Source organism: Cantharellus anzutake (genome assembly GCF_015039405.1).
Source record: "Cantharellus anzutake strain C23 chromosome Unknown EI90scaffold_39, whole genome shotgun sequence".
NCBI lineage: Eukaryota > Fungi > Basidiomycota > Agaricomycetes > Cantharellales > Hydnaceae > Cantharellus > Cantharellus anzutake.
The window spans coordinates 314003-332263 of record NW_024066989.1 but is presented as its reverse complement, the minus strand read 5'-3'; the positions used below and the strand labels follow the sequence as shown (position 1 = coordinate 332263).

At 48.9% G+C, this 18261-nt stretch overlaps 7 protein-coding genes across 7 annotated transcripts; 5 read left to right on the top strand and 2 right to left on the bottom strand.

The window, feature by feature from the left end:
- Positions 1-638: 638 nt before the first annotated feature.
- Positions 639-1506, bottom strand: EI90DRAFT_3066751 (uncharacterized protein; the record flags this gene model as incomplete). The annotated part of the gene is given in 4 exon segments (XM_039060967.1): positions 639-939; positions 951-1009; positions 1030-1208; positions 1284-1506. Coding segments are annotated over 3 exon segments (158 nt in total), but the record flags the coding sequence as incomplete, so codon positions are not given.
- EI90DRAFT_3126714 (uncharacterized protein) lies at positions 1382-2054 on the bottom strand (the record flags this gene model as incomplete). The annotated part of the gene is made up of 3 exons (XM_039063942.1): positions 1382-1676; positions 1780-1831; positions 1895-2054. The coding sequence occupies 3 exons, from the start codon at positions 2052-2054 to the stop codon at positions 1382-1384; spliced, it is 507 nt and encodes a 168-aa protein (XP_038913714.1).
- Positions 2055-3645: 1591 nt separating this feature from the next.
- EI90DRAFT_3066737 (uncharacterized protein) lies at positions 3646-6391 on the top strand. Its single transcript, XM_039060966.1, has 5 exons — positions 3646-3694; positions 3746-3985; positions 4038-4306; positions 4361-4860; positions 4908-6391. The coding sequence occupies exons 2-5, from the start codon at positions 3895-3897 to the stop codon at positions 6127-6129; spliced, it is 2082 nt and encodes a 693-aa protein (XP_038913713.1). The 5' UTR covers positions 3646-3694; positions 3746-3894; the 3' UTR covers positions 6130-6391.
- A 387-nt stretch (positions 6392-6778) lies between these two features.
- On the top strand, positions 6779-7571 carry EI90DRAFT_1676861 (uncharacterized protein). Its single transcript, XM_039052017.1, has 2 exons — positions 6779-6901; positions 6959-7571. The coding sequence occupies exon 2, from the start codon at positions 6981-6983 to the stop codon at positions 7389-7391; it is 411 nt and encodes a 136-aa protein (XP_038913712.1). The 5' UTR covers positions 6779-6901; positions 6959-6980; the 3' UTR covers positions 7392-7571.
- A 2642-nt stretch (positions 7572-10213) lies between these two features.
- EI90DRAFT_3017974 (aspartic peptidase domain-containing protein) lies at positions 10214-12555 on the top strand (the record flags this gene model as incomplete). The annotated part of the gene is made up of 8 exons (XM_039057170.1): positions 10214-10675; positions 10730-10803; positions 10947-11050; positions 11137-11256; positions 11559-11618; positions 11752-11921; positions 12009-12222; positions 12410-12555. 8 exons carry the CDS (start codon positions 10214-10216, stop codon positions 12553-12555), a joined length of 1350 nt encoding a protein of 449 aa, XP_038913711.1.
- Positions 12527-13685, top strand: EI90DRAFT_3066730 (uncharacterized protein). The gene is made up of 2 exons (XM_039060965.1): positions 12527-13298; positions 13355-13685. Exon 1 carries the CDS (start codon positions 12831-12833, stop codon positions 13296-13298), a length of 468 nt encoding a protein of 155 aa, XP_038913710.1. The 5' UTR covers positions 12527-12830; the 3' UTR covers positions 13355-13685.
- Positions 13686-17195: 3510 nt separating this feature from the next.
- EI90DRAFT_2927615 (uncharacterized protein) lies at positions 17196-17609 on the top strand (the record flags this gene model as incomplete). The annotated part of the gene is made up of 2 exons (XM_039054944.1): positions 17196-17305; positions 17369-17609. 2 exons carry the CDS (start codon positions 17196-17198, stop codon positions 17607-17609), a joined length of 351 nt encoding a protein of 116 aa, XP_038913709.1.
- Positions 17610-18261: the final 652 nt, after the last annotated feature.

Genomic DNA, 18261 nt, shown 5'->3' with positions numbered 1-18261 from the left:
CTGGCCGTTGCGATGTCTGCTTCAGTGGGAATCTCATCCATCAAAGCCATCTTTGTCTGGTCTCCGAAGTCCGCATCTGCCTGCTCAGGTCAACACCACATTCGCGATCGACGTTTCATGATTCGAAACAATCCTGGCCGCTATTGGTCTGGTTCCAGTGACGTCCGCTCGCAGGCGCGCCAATTGCTCCGTCTGACATTCACCATCTTCACTCCACTTAACGGTATGGCCGAGAGAGAGCGGGGCGCCCCACGATCACTTAATACACTTTAACGTTCCTGACATTGATTGCGTCACGGATGTCATCATAGGACCGAGCGGCAGCGCTGCTCCGCCGCTTGCCCCACCACATCACGATTAGGGACTGACATCGTCACCCTATCGTCTTGGATCTAACGCGCTATCCCTGGTCCTCTGATGTCGTGCGCAGGCATATTGCCTGTTCATCCTAATGTCTCCCCCACATCCCCGCATACCCACAAACCATTCTCAGAGTCACCACACTCACACCCGGGCTCCCTCTGAATACAACTTCCTTATCATTCATATCCAAGTGAGTGTGCTGCGGCTCTCTCATCGTGATCAGTTAGACAAAAGCGACTAATCGTTGGGGTATCCAAAGTAGATTGCATTGAGCATTCCAATCCAAATAAACTAAAACCAGTGGCGGTGGGTATACACTCGACTCGTCAAGGAAAAACAATTTCGAGTGACCCACACACCAGTGAACAACTCCAACAGATTAACAAATAGGGGAATGGAAAAGGGAGAGAAGGGCAACTAGGTCGGAAGCATAGAAGAGACGGCATCAAGTGTGACGGGAAGGAAACCACTTTAGAAAAGTCATGATAGACGCACGAACCTATGGGATGGATAGAGGAAAGATACAACAGAATCGAATTGTAAGAGGAACTTGGATATAAAGCGAGAAGAAGGATCACTTTGAAACTTCGGATGGAAAATACCCAAATCTCTGACGAGTGGCAGGGAAACGCGAGGGGAAAATGATAAGTGTATAGCTCAATTATCGGGTTTTCCCTCCGAGATCTGTTGCAGAGGAACATCAGTGATACAGTGCAGATGTTGCACTGCGGACAGGCATCCGAAGAACGAAGGACGAGCTCATCTGCTAGTAATACAGTAATTTAGGAAATTTTGAGCTTGATAATACAATGCCGTTCGTGCTTGTCGTAATGTTCATGCTCTTGCTTCGTGGGTGCGGTGTCGTGATGCAATATATGAAGGACTTCAGCGCGAGAGATCGCATAAAATCCATGCCATACCTCCATGGAAAGAAAACAAGAGATAAGGGATTGAGGGTCGAAAAGTCAAAGATGGATGGATACGATATCCCATCGCAAATCGATAAGATACGACGCGATTAGTAGTCAACATCCTTGAAGTCAGCTCGCAGAGTATGATAGGCATCTTTGCGAGATCTCCCTTCTAGAAATGAAGTAACTTGGATGGAGGAGACATGAAAACTAGGCGCCAACTTGGGCGACCGCAGCCCTGCCGGATTCGAGCTAGGTATCGTCGGAGATGCAGTAGAAGTTGATGACGATGACACAGAAGAACCGCCCTGCTTTAGATTTTTCTTCGCGTGGAAAACGCCCAAATGAACTCGCACGGAAAACAGATCCCACCGTTTCCGTGCAGACTCTGCAGAGCTTGATCTAAAATCGAAAAGAGATGGTTTGAATATGTCGATTTAAGTGATTACGAAGTAGGGAGAGGCGAAGTAGAATATCACGGAAAATAAAAGAAACAATAACTCACGCCTGCTGTGCCTGGTGTTCAACATCACTCCCAAACCCATCGAATTCCCCTCCTCATCGAGATCAAGGACCCAAGTTCTGCCGGGCGAGACGGATCATTGACGTCCGCCTATTACCTTGAGCCTTGGCAGTAGTAGTCGATGGATGAGATGAATGGTGGTGCCCTAGTATAGTCTCCTCTTCTTCGTCATGGAAAGTAGTAGTGAAAGGAGAGGCGGGATCAGGGAGCAAGTAAGTCGGCAATGCAATTCCAGGCGAAGCCGTCCCCCCATACATCCACGCGCCGGGGCCGTTCAAACTGGGTGGTAGAAGCAGACATGAAATATGAAGAAGCTGGGGAAGATGTGGATGTGGATGGTATGTAGCGCGAGTATATATGAGGCGTCAGAGGATGAGAAGGAGAGAAGGAGAATACAGAGATGATCGTTCCGAGTCGATCCATGTCCTCCTTGATGAGACTCTCTCACTGATTGTCCACGTCCACGTTATTCTGTCTTGATGCTGGTTGTATAGGGATAAGAATGGAATAAGTAAGAGCTCTCCGATGGCGAAATGAGATCGGAGAGGAATGGATGGACTTGTTGAAAGTGGAAATGTTTTATTTACAGGGAGAGGTAAGTTAAAGATGAGATGGTGATGTATACACGGTTGTAGCCATTGCTGTGTAGCCGGGAGAGGCCAGAAGCCTGATATGCCCTATGTTAAGAGGGGAACGGGGAGTGAAGGAGCGCGGCGGTGGGATTGTGCATACAATAACTTACCGACGAGTATATACATATACGTATACGTAGTATATAACTGGTGGACGCCGCCTGACGCGGCAGAAGTCTAAGCCCACAAAACCCGCTACAGAATAACAGAAATTACAAAAAGTGAAATCAGACGTAAAGATGACTTGATAGCTGTATTCCAATAGAGGCTAGTAACTTGCCTACTTGATATGTAGCGCGGAAGGACCGCTGACGAGTGCTTTCGCTAACACGGCATAGCTTGTTACTTGTTTAGGGTGAGGAGAGGCGAGTGAGCTCATAGGGTCGATGACGTGACGCCCGCGTAATGAACGAGCGTTACGTGTCTCGAGTGCGGTGCAGCGAGTTTGAAATGTGATGCGTCTCCATCCATCGAAGCGCCACGTTTCCTAGGATAGTACAGCCAGGTGATAAGAAGAAGTCGGTTTCATGGTTTTCAGTGACCCACATGATTTCTCCGAGGTTTTCGGAGGCAACGTACTTGAGTTGGCTAGACGTGCGTGGTGGCAGTTTGTACGTAAGTTAATTAAATTTACGTCTTATTTTTCGTCGGAACCGAAATGGACCACTGATCGAAACTGAACGGCGAAGGCGGCGAAACCAGCCGGGTGTGCCCATTCAATTGGGTCGCCAACTCCTTCCACCATTCAGTCGTTCAGACCAAAATAATATTGATACGGGGATTTCTGACAGTTGCACTGTAGTTGGTTCCTCCGACTGCAATAGACTCCATCCATATCCATCGATTCCTCATGAGTACTCCAATGGACGTTGACCCGAAAGGCGGGGCTGCCACAGACGATCCGCAAACGTTCAATAGTCGTGTCATCCAGGCGATCGATGACTACGGCACTCAAGCTTTCGAAGGAGTTCAGGCACTACCCAAATTGCTACAAATATTGCTTTCAACTTTTCTACCCACTGGTACCAACGTTCCTGATGAGGAGGCATGTGGTAAATATATTTGGGTTACCCCAAGTTTATCGTCCAAGCTTGCCGAAGCATACCGCGACAACTCTTTCTTCGAGTTGTTGTATGATGGTAGGTTATGTTCGCTCTGTGGCAGTATTATCGTGTACATGATTTCATTACTAGTTGATATGCGGCCTCTAATGGGTCTTAACCGTCATCAGAGTGGCGGGCTTCCAACCAATCGTAGTGTTCGCGGTAAGCGCCTCTTCATCTTGAGCTCTTCATCTGCCTGAAAAGTTGCGTCAGGTCTTCAATCAGCATTTCAAGAACCCTACCGAGGAAAGGCGCACAAGCTGCTTATCAAGGTATTGAACAAGTATTGGCAGTCGAGTGTCGGGATCGAACCAAGCCAGAGACCATACAATTGGTCTCTATCAGTCATCCAGTCTTCGGGTATGGGGAAATCCAGAATGGTCAATGAAGCCGCGCTCTCCGTATTTACGATTCCAATCAATATTCGTGAGGAGCTGGGCCCTAATCTCAAAAGTTCATCGTGAATCCCATATTTGCGATCGACGATGCTAATTTTTACCGCTAGCCTATCCCCCTCCGGACAGGCAGTTTCGCGACTATTTTCACGGACACGACGTAAAAAGCGATATTCGGCTGCAGGCAGAGTATGCAATTCTATTGAGCGTGCTGTTCACGAAGGCCACCGAACTTCTTGAGAAACCCATTTTCAAACATGAAACAGGAGCGGCGCTAGCGAGCCAATGGGCTGATTATCTCGACGATGGACAGACTGATATCGAAGCTGGTACGAATAGGAACGAGTTTCTGGATTCTGTGGCGAATCGGGCATACCAGGTGACGTCTAGATGCGTTAGTAATTGCTGCCACATGCTGAATTTTCTTGGGAAGCTTCAATTAGTGGAGCTAGGCCTTCTACAGCAAGATCAAAAAACAGCCCAAACGAAACTGGACGACTCCATAAACCGAATGCAGGACTCGTGCCGCAAGTTTGTCAAGGCCATCTCTAGTTACGAAGGGAGAGCAAAAGAAGTCAAAGGCATCGTATATTTTGACGAAGCTCACCAGCTTACCGAACCCATCCCACCGGGAAGGAAGACCGACGCAAGGAGTCGCTCACCCTATCACAACCTTGGCATAGTGCTATCTGAGCTAATCGATTTCCCCGTTTTCTTCATTTTCTTATCTACGAGCTCTCATCTCCAGACATTCGCTCCCTCGCCCGCCAGCCATCCCTCAGTTCGCATTGCTCAGGGCCTCCCTCCTTTCACCGAGCTGCCGTTCGACATCTTTGTGGGCGAAGTATTTGAAACTTTGAAAAGCCAGGGGAAATTTTTCAGCCTTGAAAACGTGGGCCAAACGAGTGTGATGGCAGGATTTGGACGGGCCCTGTAGGTGCCCACTATATCTGTGGCAAAATCGACTAAACTCGTAATAGATGGTATGTCCACCACAAAGCCTGGTTGGATCATCAAGGATTTCCCGTTATATCGTTCGCCGGAGAGAAACTGTTCGCGCAAGGGAACAAAGCGCGAGTATTCCACTCTTTAATCGCTGCTCTGGGGGTTCGCATCGGGATAGCTTTCGACACTACCACTCAAGCCTCGAAGACCATGGAATCAGAACTCGTCGAATCGCACATGCGTGTTGTTTATGCCATCCCCGAGCATCGTGAGTTTATGCGTGCCGGATCGCCCTCTGAGCCTATACTGGCTGAGGCAGCAGCGAGGCGTCTGAATGGCCCTTCGGATGGCAATGGAATAGAAATTCAAGGCCCAGAAATCCTAGCTCAGGCTTGCACAAAGGGACTTCTTGCGAAGGGAGTGCGTGGGGAAATCTGCGGCCGACTTCTTGTGACCATTGCACATGATATCGCCGTCCGACAAAAGCACTCTTTGCCAGATCTTTACTCACCTGACCCACATTTCCATCGACCTGTCCATGTCCTCGACTTTCTCAGGGCTCTATTTGCGAAGCAATTCGAAACTGTGATATTGAAAGCCAACTCGGTGACGGCCAGGGAGGGTATCCCTAATTTGGAAACAGCATTTGCGAATGCTTACATCTTTTTTTCCCATTTCGCTCTGGCCAAAAATTCCGAGATGCTCTCTGCTCGAAACTTGGCGGTAGCTCTACTGCGTGGCATGGCTCTGCAAGCCAAAGATCATCAGGAGTCGATCGATGCCGTTATCCCTGTTCATATGGGTGACCCAACCGAGTCTATCTCGCCGGCATCGACATCAGCGATTAACTTGCAATTCAGGAATCGGAAAGAGGCCAAATATTGCCGCGTACCTCGCCAGACCACTGTTCCAGATGAAAAGGTGGCAGTAATATCCATCATTTTCGAGTTTGGAGCCAGGAAGATAGGGGAGCCTGGACTTGTGACCGTTACTAAAGACATACCTCACGACGCTCGCAGCTCTGCCAGCAAATTACACAGGGACGACCATCATTATGAAATTGTCGCTCACGGTTGCATATCGGAGACTTTCGCGGCGATTCCATCGGCTGTCGAGTCACAGTACCAGTCTATCCTCTCGGCTCAGACTATTGTTGAGGACTTTCCTCGGGCAGGAGACGAGGAATGTTTGCAGGCGTTTGAAAACTTAAGACCGTTCTTTGATGGCCTTCAAGAACCAGTGAAGTGGAGAAAATGATGAATTGTATGTACGTGCATGGTATTGATGACCAAGATCCTAGGAATGTATGTATGACGCAGCAAATCACAGTGGGAAGTAACCCCGGTGGATGGTATAGGGTTGCCCCGGTACCGGCCCTGCTAGGTAGTAGGGAGCCCCATTACTATCTGACCGGGCAAACCATCAGAGTTCGAGTGCCGGGGCTTCCTATCAAACATGCGCAGTCTGACAGGGTACCCCGGAAGAACTGACAGGATGGCCTGGAAGTTATTGATAGCCTGTTTTCATAGTGAATCATAATACATTCATGTGGCATGGTACTTTATAGCAATACATGCATACACTGGCGCTTCTCATTGCGAGTGTCGGAGATATAGGAAACATAAGTGCACCAAGGCTATACGCAGGGTAAACTCCGCACTTGAACACAGGAGAAAGCCCAAGAGCAAGTCGGTTTTGATTGCGGATTCGTTCGGAGAACGTGATTTTTGAATTGTAATACAAAGGGGACTTCTAAACATTGTGCAGTTGCGCGTTCACGAAGCGGAGACGACTGGGTTCGAGTCTGCTACTTGAGGACCATTTGACGGTTGAAGATTCTTGGGCCGGCTGCCCACACCGTTAGCAGTGCGGTGATCGGGGTCTTCTTCCCGACGCTCACTTCTGTAACTAAGGCCGCAATCAGATCACGGAGACACAGGTTTTTTATGTCTATGTAATTTCTGAGGGCTGGGTTTCCCTTCCCTTCCTTTTCTCTCCAGTCCTCCAAGCGCGTGCGCTCGAGACCAAAGTCGGTGTTCATCGCTTCATGCTATGTTCATAGCTAGTTATAACTACTTGCCAATAGCAGCAGTTCTCCAAAAGTCGCGATGCGATTTTGGAGTGTCCTCGCCTTCACAATCCATGTGCTTCCCGCTCAGCCCGTTGCACCCTGTCCCTCCCAAATACCGCGGCTCAGGAAGCCGAGTTTGGGGTCATCATCCCGTCGAACCGAGGCCTATAATCACATTTGCTCCTGCTTAACCGATTCATTCCCAATAGATGGTTGCGTTGGTGCAACGAGCTCGTACTGGGGTCAGGGCCTACAACCTGGACCTGGAATGACCATCTCGGTTTGCGGTGCTAAGATCACGGTTCTCAACAACCAAACATGGCGCAGCTCAGATGGGGCAACCGGGCTTTGTTATCCGGTCGCGGCTATCACGGCGTGCTCGAATAAACTCTATGAAAATTGCCTATATTCCGATTGGGTGTGGTGCGCGTCGAGCTTGTGCAACTAGAAGGGGAAGTTGGTCTCAGGATCTGGTGGAGTCGGCACGTTGTGACCCTAGCAAAAATTACAGCGTGTGAGAATGCACTAAGCCTGCCTAGGTCATCGGCATCCGGAAGCCGCGTCAATCGAAGCGCTCGACACGTTCGTGTTTCATCTCAGTAGTGCTGGAGCGGCTAGCAGTTGTCTAACAGGCGCTTCCAAGATGTGAGCAATTTCCCCAAGACTCATTCTTGAGAACCTAAAGATCAAGCTATCGTTTCCCGCAGGCTCAAACATGCCCACTTGACAAGACAAATGGACGAGCCCTACTTCTTATCTATCTATTTAATGAGTTCCGTGTTACTATTGAGTCAGAGGTCAAAATGATTTTGGTATGAAGAGGATCCCTTTCTCTGGGATCGGAACGGTTGATTATCTTGAAAGCAGCTGTAACGCTATCTCACGGATTAAATTAAACGCAGAACAGTGTGTTGTCCCACTGGGCCTGCCTTGAGGAATGAGGGACTGACAGCTGAACTTAAAGGCGTGTCCAGCTTAGCGGATGTCGGCCAGAGCTTCTCTCCCCGATCTAGGAGTCGCGTTGTATGAATTTTACACGAGGGCAATCATGACCTGTTCGTCTCTTAATGAATTTTCATATATCACGACCACCGAACATGACTATCGGTGGTGGGGGGAGACGAAGCAAGAACACTGGGTCGTCAGCATTGCTTCATCTTTCGTAGGACATCTTGCGTGCGGTTACGGACGAGTTTCCGTGTCAAAGGTTTTACGCCACCATCCTCGTAGAAAAACAAACTATGTACAAGCACTCCGTCCTCTAATTTGCACTTGGTACGCATTTCGCATGTTCCCCGCTTGACACCGCTCGCATATATCTCTTTACCCATCTATCATTTCTCCTATCTTATCGAGTACTTGCATCCTGCATCTGAGATTACAATGATAGTATCCCTGGCTCCGCTGAGCGGTTGTCAAAGTGAGCATTGCTGGTGCCGTGCTAATCGTGGGCATGCCTTTTGATCGAATGTGGCGGGAGCGCGGTAGTTTGGGGGCTAGACGGGAACGCAGTGGAAACCCTTCACAGGTGGCGATCCGCGTCAGCTCTGGTTTAAACTTCCTAAGCCTGACGACTCTGACTTGCAGCTATTTCATCTGGGGGAACTCTTGGATGAGCGAGCTCCTTAGCGTGGATTCGCGAAACATCCCAAGGGGGGGGGCGTCCGTTCGGCGTAGTTTTCATGGGCATTTAATTATCGTGTTGGCTGCATTGACAACTGCCCAATAGAACTCTGATGTGATTTGCAGTGTCGTAGCCTCACATAAGGACGCCTGCGTCAGGGCCTCCGAGTATAGCATATCCTGTGTATATGAATCGTCTGCAGTATTTTTGCGAATCAAGCACGAAATGACTCTTTGTTACAATTCAAGTCATCTGGACATTGTCGAGTTCATGAGTGAATGTTGGCGATGTCATTCGTGCGGGCTTAATTTCAGAGTGGTGTGATGGAGGAAACGTGAGAATGTACAACTGCGGATGGGCATGGATTGGTGGGATTGAAGCTGGAGCTGAATTGGATGGAGGAGCCTCATTTCTTGCTTAGGTTGATGTTGCAGGACCAGCCTACCTTCACTCGAAGGACATCATTCACGGCCGGTGCATAATCACTTCATCTACCATTACGATTTGTGACGCAGAGCAATGCTGTACGTAAAGTCTCCCGATGATGGGCCCCACTGTGAACGATAATACCTCGAGCGACAATGACCGAATCCTCAGTCAAGCATTCCACCAGCGCACGCGGTAAGGATCAAGTTCTGCAACGAGACGCATGAAGACACCGCTTGATGCACCGATAACTGCCACCCTGGCCCTACCGCGTGCGAATGTGCGGCAGGTACGAGACTATCGATATACAACCTACTGTCAATGTTTTTGATACTCTCCGACGATAGTCAAAACGGCAGCCGCGATGGCTAACCTCGTTAGGGACCTCGGACAAGCTTTCTAACCATCACGATGATGACGATAGGCAGTTTGTCGGGCGACACTGCACGCGGGCCTCTTGATAATTGAATCACTATCTATTGGCAGATCTACTAGAGCGAATAGACCGGGCATTGTTGTTGACGAAGTCATGTGAGGTTAATTTCATCTGCCGAGTACTGCACCCACAGGAGGTGGTGGTTCCTGACCGGGGCCAAACTCCGACACGGCAGAACCACACCATGATGATAGATTGACGCAGGATCTCACTTAACAGAACAGGATGCAGCGGCCCAGGGCAAGAAGAAAGCTGGAGCATGAGTGAATTTTCACAAGTCTCAGAGTTGATACGCAACGATGGGGCGCCCTTGCCGTCGACAGCTCATTTAGCGTCCCATGGGTTGTGTCCCCCGGTCCAGGAGGAAGGTAACTGAGAATCACTGCCGTGCGTTAGCAGTCCAACGCCACAGGCGGTCAGGGGCGGTAATCCACCCGGCACGTCGCCACCGGATTGAAGGAGCTCGGACCGGACAAGTTGAGCTTTGGGAGAGGCGTCGGGGCGCCCCTGCAACTTGGCACTGGACCACAAAGCGTCCAGTTACCTTTGTAGTTTGTCTCATTTTATTCCCTTTGTCTTTCACGTATCACTGTTGCCACTTACGCATGTATTTAAGGGCGAAGCTTGCAGATGCGGATACCCAACCAATAGGCGGTCTCCGACATCTCAGTGGGGCGCATTAACCCCCCTCCACTCCCCCTGTCCAACACCATTCTAAAGTCGGGTCCGGAATGATCGCCCCACAAAAGCAGCGCCCTGCAAGTGCAAGAAAACGTCTGAACACATGTGTTGTGTCGTCGCCAATTGCACCGGGAACTACCGATGCATTCATCGGTCGCGTCCTGCCCTGAAATATTTCAGACTTAAATACCTGCCGTTCCCTTCATATGTAGCCGTGACGTCCCTAGCATTGCACACTGCACTGGATCTACTGGAGTCCAAGAGGGAGACGCAGCCAGCCTGCTCTTTGTGGATTATACTTTACTTATTGTTGCTCTCCCTGTCATCGTCACTACTCTCTTGCTCGAATCTATTCCGTCTACTTATTACCGGTCATCCTACAGATGGTTCTGTCCAACGGGAGCTCACTATACTTCTTGCTCATCGTGCACCAAGACGTTTCAATGCGGAGCCCGAAGTAGGAGCATGGGCTGCTGAACAAGGTGCTCGATCCAAGTATGGCTTGGCTCATTCGGATGGTGCGACTTCCAAGCGCGCTGAAGGTTTGAATCTCCTTGTCAACATCGTGCGTACCGCTTATCTTTTGGTCCCATGTTAAGTCCTCCTCTGGCGCAATTAGGACCGAGATACATCATATTTTGGTTCGGTGGCGATTGATACTCCACCGGCTTTATACAATATTATTCTTGATACGTGAGCAATCCCGTACATGTTTTGTACATCTCATCATGTTTATTTCTTAGTGGAAGCAGTGACCTTTGACTAGCCGACTCGAAGTGTCAGACAGGTTGCGACGGTCTCTCAACGTTTTCATCCTCAACTCTTCTACATTGAAGAACCTTACGACCATTCGTTACATACGGATCGGGCGCTGCGGGGGGGCATCTTGTTCAGGACAGCGTTCAAATGGCTGGTTTCTCGAACCCTAAGCAGGTTTTTGGTGAGTGTTTTGTTATTGTTGCTATTTTCGCAGTGCTTGTTTTTGAGGGTTGAATCTCGCAATGTATTTTATGATGTTTGTTGCAGCTTCATGCAACCAAATGACGAAAGACTTGCTATTTAGTCCGATATCAGGACTGATGGGTCTTGCGTGGAAGTCACTTGCTGCGTCGGGAAGCACACCATTTTGGCAGGCGCTAGTGGCTGGTGGAAGCTGGACGAGTCCCCTTATGTCATTCGTCCTTACAAAGTTTATTGTTTCGTGAATGACACGGGATGTGTTGTGTTTTATTTCTGGATGACACCACGGCGCAGAGGCTTGAACCTTTCACTATGGTATATTTGAATTCATCGCTGTACACGGGTGATATCGAGTACCCGAATATAAATGAGGATCCGGCGTTATTGATCTCACTTGTGGGTCATCTCTCATTCATCCTCGACTGCCTTCGACTATAGTCCTTGTCATCTTTACTTGTTCGCTGATGATAATCATGCTTCGTGCATAGCGATAAAGGTGCAAAGAAATTCAGTCCTGAACGAAACTGTGTCGGCGGCTATCGACACTGGTACAACGCCACCAAGCGACATTGCGAATATTCAGCCAAATTCCGGGTTCCACCCGAGGATCGGACTCTTACCAAGGATACCGGATTTATCGTGCATTCCCGCACGATTTTATGGAATTGACGTTTCCTGTAGCATGCAGTATGCCCGTCAATGTGACATTTGCGTTTGGAGGTGGGAAGGATTGGTCGATGGCTCCCGCCGATTTCCAACTGCAGCAAATTTTGAACTCGGACTGTCTCGGCGCCTTTTTTGAGATCGATCCAACTGGATCGTCACCCCCTTGGATCATCAGCAATACGTATGTTTACACTCTACTTTACTTCATTTATGATGCGAGGCTGAAATGCTGATTTCGCCCTTCGACATGGGCGTTGCGTTCAACTCCGTAGAAGAACGTCATGTCTGTGTTCAAGTCTCCTTCGGTAGGCTTTGCGCAGCTCTCCTCGGCAGCCCGTGAACTCGGTAGCAATACGGTGCCCACACCCACGATTGGAACGTCTACTGTATCGCCCAGCGATACTGCTGGTGCTGCGGCTGCCCTCTTGGGGGGAAGCAGGTCCAAGTATTGGCCTACACTGGCTGCCGTTAGGGCTATCATCCCCGGTGGGATTAGCAACCTCACACTGTGCGCTCTGTGCTGCTGTGTTCTATCACGTATAAATGTCGTCCACCCTTACTCATGCTTGCGACCTGAGCGCTAGCCCATCCTCGTGCGCATGAAGTTTAATTTTCGTGTTGGCAGCGTGTCCACTCTTTAGCCACCCCCCTCATGTGTTACATTATAATGTAGCCTATTATATGCGGTATGAAGAGATATGGCCTTGGGGTGTAGACAGATGTACCTGCAATGCAGTGGACATTGCCGTTTTCCTGCGATCGCGGGTTATGCAGGAGTGTTACAGGGAGCATGGAATAAGAACCAAAGTGTGCCCATAATGGGTTGCGATTTAATGGAGGTGCGAGATTAAGTTAGACTTAGGCTGTGTGCCAGGAGCCCTGGCACTTATGTGTTTGCCTTTTGCTGAACGCTTTGACGTGATGTGTTTCACTCTCTGTGCCGTACCCGCTGTTGGCCTGTTCACATTACTGATACGCCGCGCTCATGCTGATTTAGTGATCGTCTGCTGTCGCGGATCTTCTCGGGCTGATCACGTAGGTTTTTCCTGCCTGCTGTCTTCGCATGTCCACCTCTTTTTGTTCTTCGTTACTTGATGTCCTGGTTAGCACGGCGGTGCATGAAGGTGAGACCTTCCGTTACGTGGGCTCCCGGGATGTTCTTCGCCATTGGCCATTCGGGTCATTCCTGTAACCATAGTACCAGGGCTCTCGGGCGCGATCAGATCAAGAACCCAACACCAGCTTTCTATACCTCTGTGGGACTACAGAGGGCTGGGCTTCCTTTTCTTCTCGGCCCTCTATATAGGGGCATGCATTCGAGAATTAGGTCGGAATTCCTTGACCCGTGCTCTGTTCACACCGCCACGTACAACCGCCCCCCAGTAGCTTCAGCAGTTCTCCAGAAGTCCCGATGCGATTCTGGAGTGTCTTTGCCTTCACAATCTCTCTACTTCCCAAAGCTGCAGCTGATTTCCACGTTGGCTCAGCCCGTTGCACGCTGTCCCTGCCAAACACTGCGGCTCAGGAAGCCGAGTTTGGGGTCATCATCCCGTGGAACCTAGGTGAGTCGAGATCTGAAATGAATTTTGTTCTTGGTAAACCGATGTGTTTCCAATAGACGGTTGTGTAGGTGCAACGGCCTCGTACTTTGGTCAGGGCGTGCAACCTGGACCTGGAATGACTATGACGGCTTGCGGTGCTTGGATTACGGTTCTCAACAACCAAACATGGCGCAGCTCGGATGGGGAAACCGGGCTTTGTTATCCGGCCGCGGTCATCACGGCGTGCTCGAATAAACCCTACGAAAATTGTATATATTCCGATTGGGTGTGGTGTGCGTCGAGCTTGTGCAACTAGAAAGGGAAGTTGGCCTCAGGATCTGGGGCAGTTGGCATGTTGCAACTCAAGTAGGAATTACAGTGTGTGCTACAGCCGATTCCAAAAAAAATTGCCGTTTGGATCTCATCAAGAGAGATCGAGGGAACCCCTTCTTTGCCGAATCTGGCAGCATTTTGAGCTTTTTTAAGGAAGTCGGCGGACCCAATGGTACCGTGAACCTCCTGAAAATAGAATAAAATAAAATAAATAAATGTGGCACTCCCAGTTGAGCGGCCTTCACATAGACCCGCAGATAATACAGATAGATCGCCCTGAGCACAGACGCGAACCGAACACATGGATTAAATATACATCAATCTGTGTCTTCATTGCCATACATGACAGCTGGAGAATCGGGGGATGCACATCAGCAAAAGTCCGTTATGCTCCGGAGCATCAAGAGTGGCTGGAGCATGTGGGAGACAAAACAGCAGATTGGGCACTCCTGGAGCCAATAGTGTTCTCCTGGGAGGGGGTTCAGGAGCAGCTGGGAGTGGTGAGGAGTATGTAATGTGCCAGGAGCAGTGGGAGGAAAATTTTGGTCTCTAAAAAGTTGAAAAAAAAAATTTAGGGAAAAATCAAAAAAAATTCAGGAACTATAGTGCCTTTAAAGTGCTTTCAGGACATATAATTATTTGCAAAATTGAGGAAGAAATGATGGAGAAAAATGGAAAATACTTTGGAGACCCAAGAAATAATGAGAACTGAATTGATGGGAAAGTCTGAAAATTGAATAGGAAAGTGAGGGGAAGCCTTGTAAGCATTGTTATTTTCTGCTGTTCTGATTTTTCCTGATTGTTCTTGGTCTCACTCCCAGCTGCTCCTGGACCCTCCCAGGAGCTTTCAGGAGCTTCCAGGAGTATTGAGGAGCAGCTGGGAATGAGACCAAGAAGAATCGGGAAAAATCAGAACAGCAGAAAATAACAATGCTACAAGGCTTCCCCTCACTTTCCTATTCAATTTTCAGACTTTCCCATCAATTCAGTTCTTGGGTCTCCAAAAGTATTTTCCATTAGCTGCTCCTGGACCCTCCCAGGAGCTTCCAGGAGTATCCAGGAGTATTGTTAGACACTGGTCCAGGGTCGGCACCAAAGGTCGCCGATGCGGGCCGCTATTGGCCGCAATGGCCGCGATGCCTCAGACAAGGCCCGGGGGTAGGGCATTTGGCCTCAGCAACTCTAAAGGGAGTGCTGTGCCCCCTAGCTGTCTCTTGGCCCTCATTTCGGACTCACTGGGGTTGCCTTGTTGGGGTCAGGACTTAGGGGTCGTGGTCACATCGATATTAGAGCTAAGGTACTATAATGTAGTATACAGGATATATATATGAAGGTGGAATGAATAGAAGCGGACCCGGGCCGAAGGCCGAAGGGTCCGGAAGCAAATAGGAACAAAGAGCGGGGTTGGCCGCACCGCGGCTGGCAATGACCGAGGGTCAAAACAAACAATAACAGATAAATAACGAAGGGGTGTAGGGCCGCGATAGCGGCGATGGTGTCAATAGCGGAGTAGGCGATGTCGCGGAGTCACGCTAGGTCGGTACCAGAGGCGGACTCGGGGCAGGGAGGTCGGTGTGGCTGTGGGGGAGTCGGCCAAGTGTAGGGGAGCCTAGGGGCAAGTGGGGGAGTGAGCAGGGAGCCCTCAGGGAGGATAGGGCTGAGGTCGGGGCTCGCGCTCGCACTTGCACAGCGGGAATAGGCTCGGGTGGCATCGGGACGGGCGGCTAACGGGCCGGAATGCATGGTCGTGACAAGTATCCAGTAGCAGCTGGGAGTGAGACCAAGAACAATCAGGAGAAATTAGAACAGCAGAAAATAACAATGCTACAAGTCTTCCCCTCACTTCCCTATTCAATTTTCAGACTTTCCCATCAATTCAGTTCTCATTATTTCTTGGGTCTCCGAAAGTATTTTCCATTTTTCTCCATCATTTCTTCCTCGATTTTGCAAATAATTATATATCCTGAAAGCACTTCAAAGGCACTACAGTTCCTGATTTTTTTTTGATTTTTTCCCTAATTATTTTTTTCAACTTTTTAGAAGTCCCTATTTTTCAAATTTTCCTCATTTCCCTCTATATCCCCCCCTCATTCCCCCCTCATTCCCCCCCTCATTCCCCCCCTCATTCTCCCCCATTTCCCCCTCCCCCATATTCTGCCAGCCCAAAAGTGATTAAGTTGCCAGATTAATCATATATCAGGCCATAAATTTTGATTGTGTATTGGTGAGTCTCAGTGCCCTTGATATATAGTATAGTGTTTGATCTAAATGTTAAGCAGTGTCTTGTTGTGTTAGTCTTGTGGTAGGAGGTATTCATGGGGGATCTTCCCTCTTTTTTTCCTTTTCATTTTCAAATGCTCCAGGAGCTCCCAGAAGCTTCTCACCCTTATACACTTTGAAGCATTTAAATTGTATTTACTGGATATGTTTGTGCACAAAGCAATGCTCCAGGCCCTCCTGGGAGTGCCCTGGAGTACCTAGCCAACTCTGGAGGAAATGGGCTGTTCCTGGACCGGCCAATCTCCTCCTGATTCTCCCAGTGCTCTCGATACTCCAGAGCACTCAGGAGCATAACAATTTTTTGCTGATGCAGGGGACATTAGTGACAGGAGCGAGGCAAATTTGGTGTCTGAACCGTCATGGATTGAGAGGAAATGCGTGTCAGCAAATGACAGAATCAGAGACCTTGTACTCCTCTCATGTGATTACCTTGCTTGCAAGGTCACTTCCAAACCCACAATTGCGTGGGAAAAATGTGTTTATATTACATTTACTTCTCATGTGATTCCCAATAGCATGTGACCATTCAACAAAATTATGTATCATTGTATTTGTGCAGCTGCCTGGACTTTTGGCCAGCAGTCTTTGATGGAGTGTTCAAGTGACAACTGTTGGGCCACTGATGGTTCAGCTCTTTGTGCCCTTCAATTTCTTGTGCAGTGGTGGGTCCTCTGTCATTATTGCTTTGGATCACTGGGTGTGATGGTTCAGGCCTCCATGGTGAGGTAATGGCTCTTATTATGGCAGCTGTCTTGTCACACCCCACTCCCACTGCTGTTGCGGTTTTCTCCGACCACCTGCACTTGATCTGTTGAATACAAGATATTCATGCAGGCACTTTGCCTCCAAATTTTTGGTCATACAAGCCTGCTCAACCTTGGTATCGGTGGTTGGAACAAATTGTGGCAAACAACCAGAATTTCTCCATCTATCATGTGAAGGCTCATACTCAGGAGCTTGATGTCGCTTCGAGGTTGAACAATGCTGCTGATTGCTTGGCAGCTCAAGCTCATTTCGACCCATTGCAGTCACCACTGGCTCTCTACCTTCATTTTCGATGGATGACTTTGTGGTGTGGCATCCAGGTCATGGCTACGTTGATTCAAACCTGCTCTCTTATTTCTCATCTTGGTTTGTGTCAATGTCCCACCATGCATTGTCTGCGACACCCGAGTTTTGCCTGCCCAATCCCAACTTCCCAACTTCCCATCATGCCCACCATTCCCATATGTGAGATCCAATGCTGGCTACTCTGCTGCTGTCCAGTTGTACCTTCGATCTGATCAGTTGCCCTCTAATTCATTGATGTTTTTCAGGGGACTGAGTCGAAGTGGGCAGTGTTGGAATGGTTGTAATTGTTTGGAATCTCCTCATCATTTGTTCTGTGACTGCCCTATTTTCAAGGCCTATCAAGTGTCCACTTTGGCTGACATCACATGTTCATCACAGGAGGACATCCCTTTACTTGTTCGTGGCAGGGTGTGTCAGGCAATTCCTTCACTCCTATCTGACAATTCCGCTTTATCCTGGCCCCATGGGTGGAATAGATGGTTTTTGGGCCATACTCCATTATTAAAGCGGGATTTCCCATCACTTCCAGATAGGGTGGTGATTGCTTTGTCTCATATCTGGCACATTGCATTTATCCATTTGGCTGGTCATATATGGGGGCATGTTCAGAGGGCAGCTGGTGGTGGTTTGGTTCATCACCGGTTTTGATCATCGAGTTGTTTCTTGGTGTTTTGGTTAAGATTTGATTGGTCAATGAGGTCTAGCTTTTCAGTTATGACCTTAGCTGTATTGTAGTGGAGTTGTCCAAATTTATTGTTATATTATATCATTGTGTTATGGTCATCCCCCCTTGCCATCATCGTACCTGAAGTTCTCAGGTGTTTAGTGCATCGGTATAACTCAGTTAAGTATTAACCCATGCCCAATGCCCTCATTGCTTCCCAAGTAGTATTTGCCAGCATGTTCAACTTTTCGAAGCATATGTACTTGAGTCCGCTGTCATATCCATCCATGGCCATCATCTTCCACTACCTCCGGTCCTTCTTCACTAACCTCGGAGCCCCTGTATTCTGCAATCGCCTCCGCCTCCCTCAATGGTCACCACCCCCTCTTTTCAATATATTACCTATGTGTCAGAGACCAGGTCAAGATGAAGGAAGGTCTCTGTGGCGGAGGGCTTCAGCCTCAGCGACTTATGCCAGGAGCGCTGTGCCAAGTAACACGTCTGTGCCCTAACTTACTAACTGGCAACCAGAACTAAAAGGGGGTAAACTCTAGTCGATTTTATTACAGAGGTGTAACCTATGTACAAGTTGAGTATATATAGTTACAATGAGGGTGGGCCTGTAAATGGCGGGGC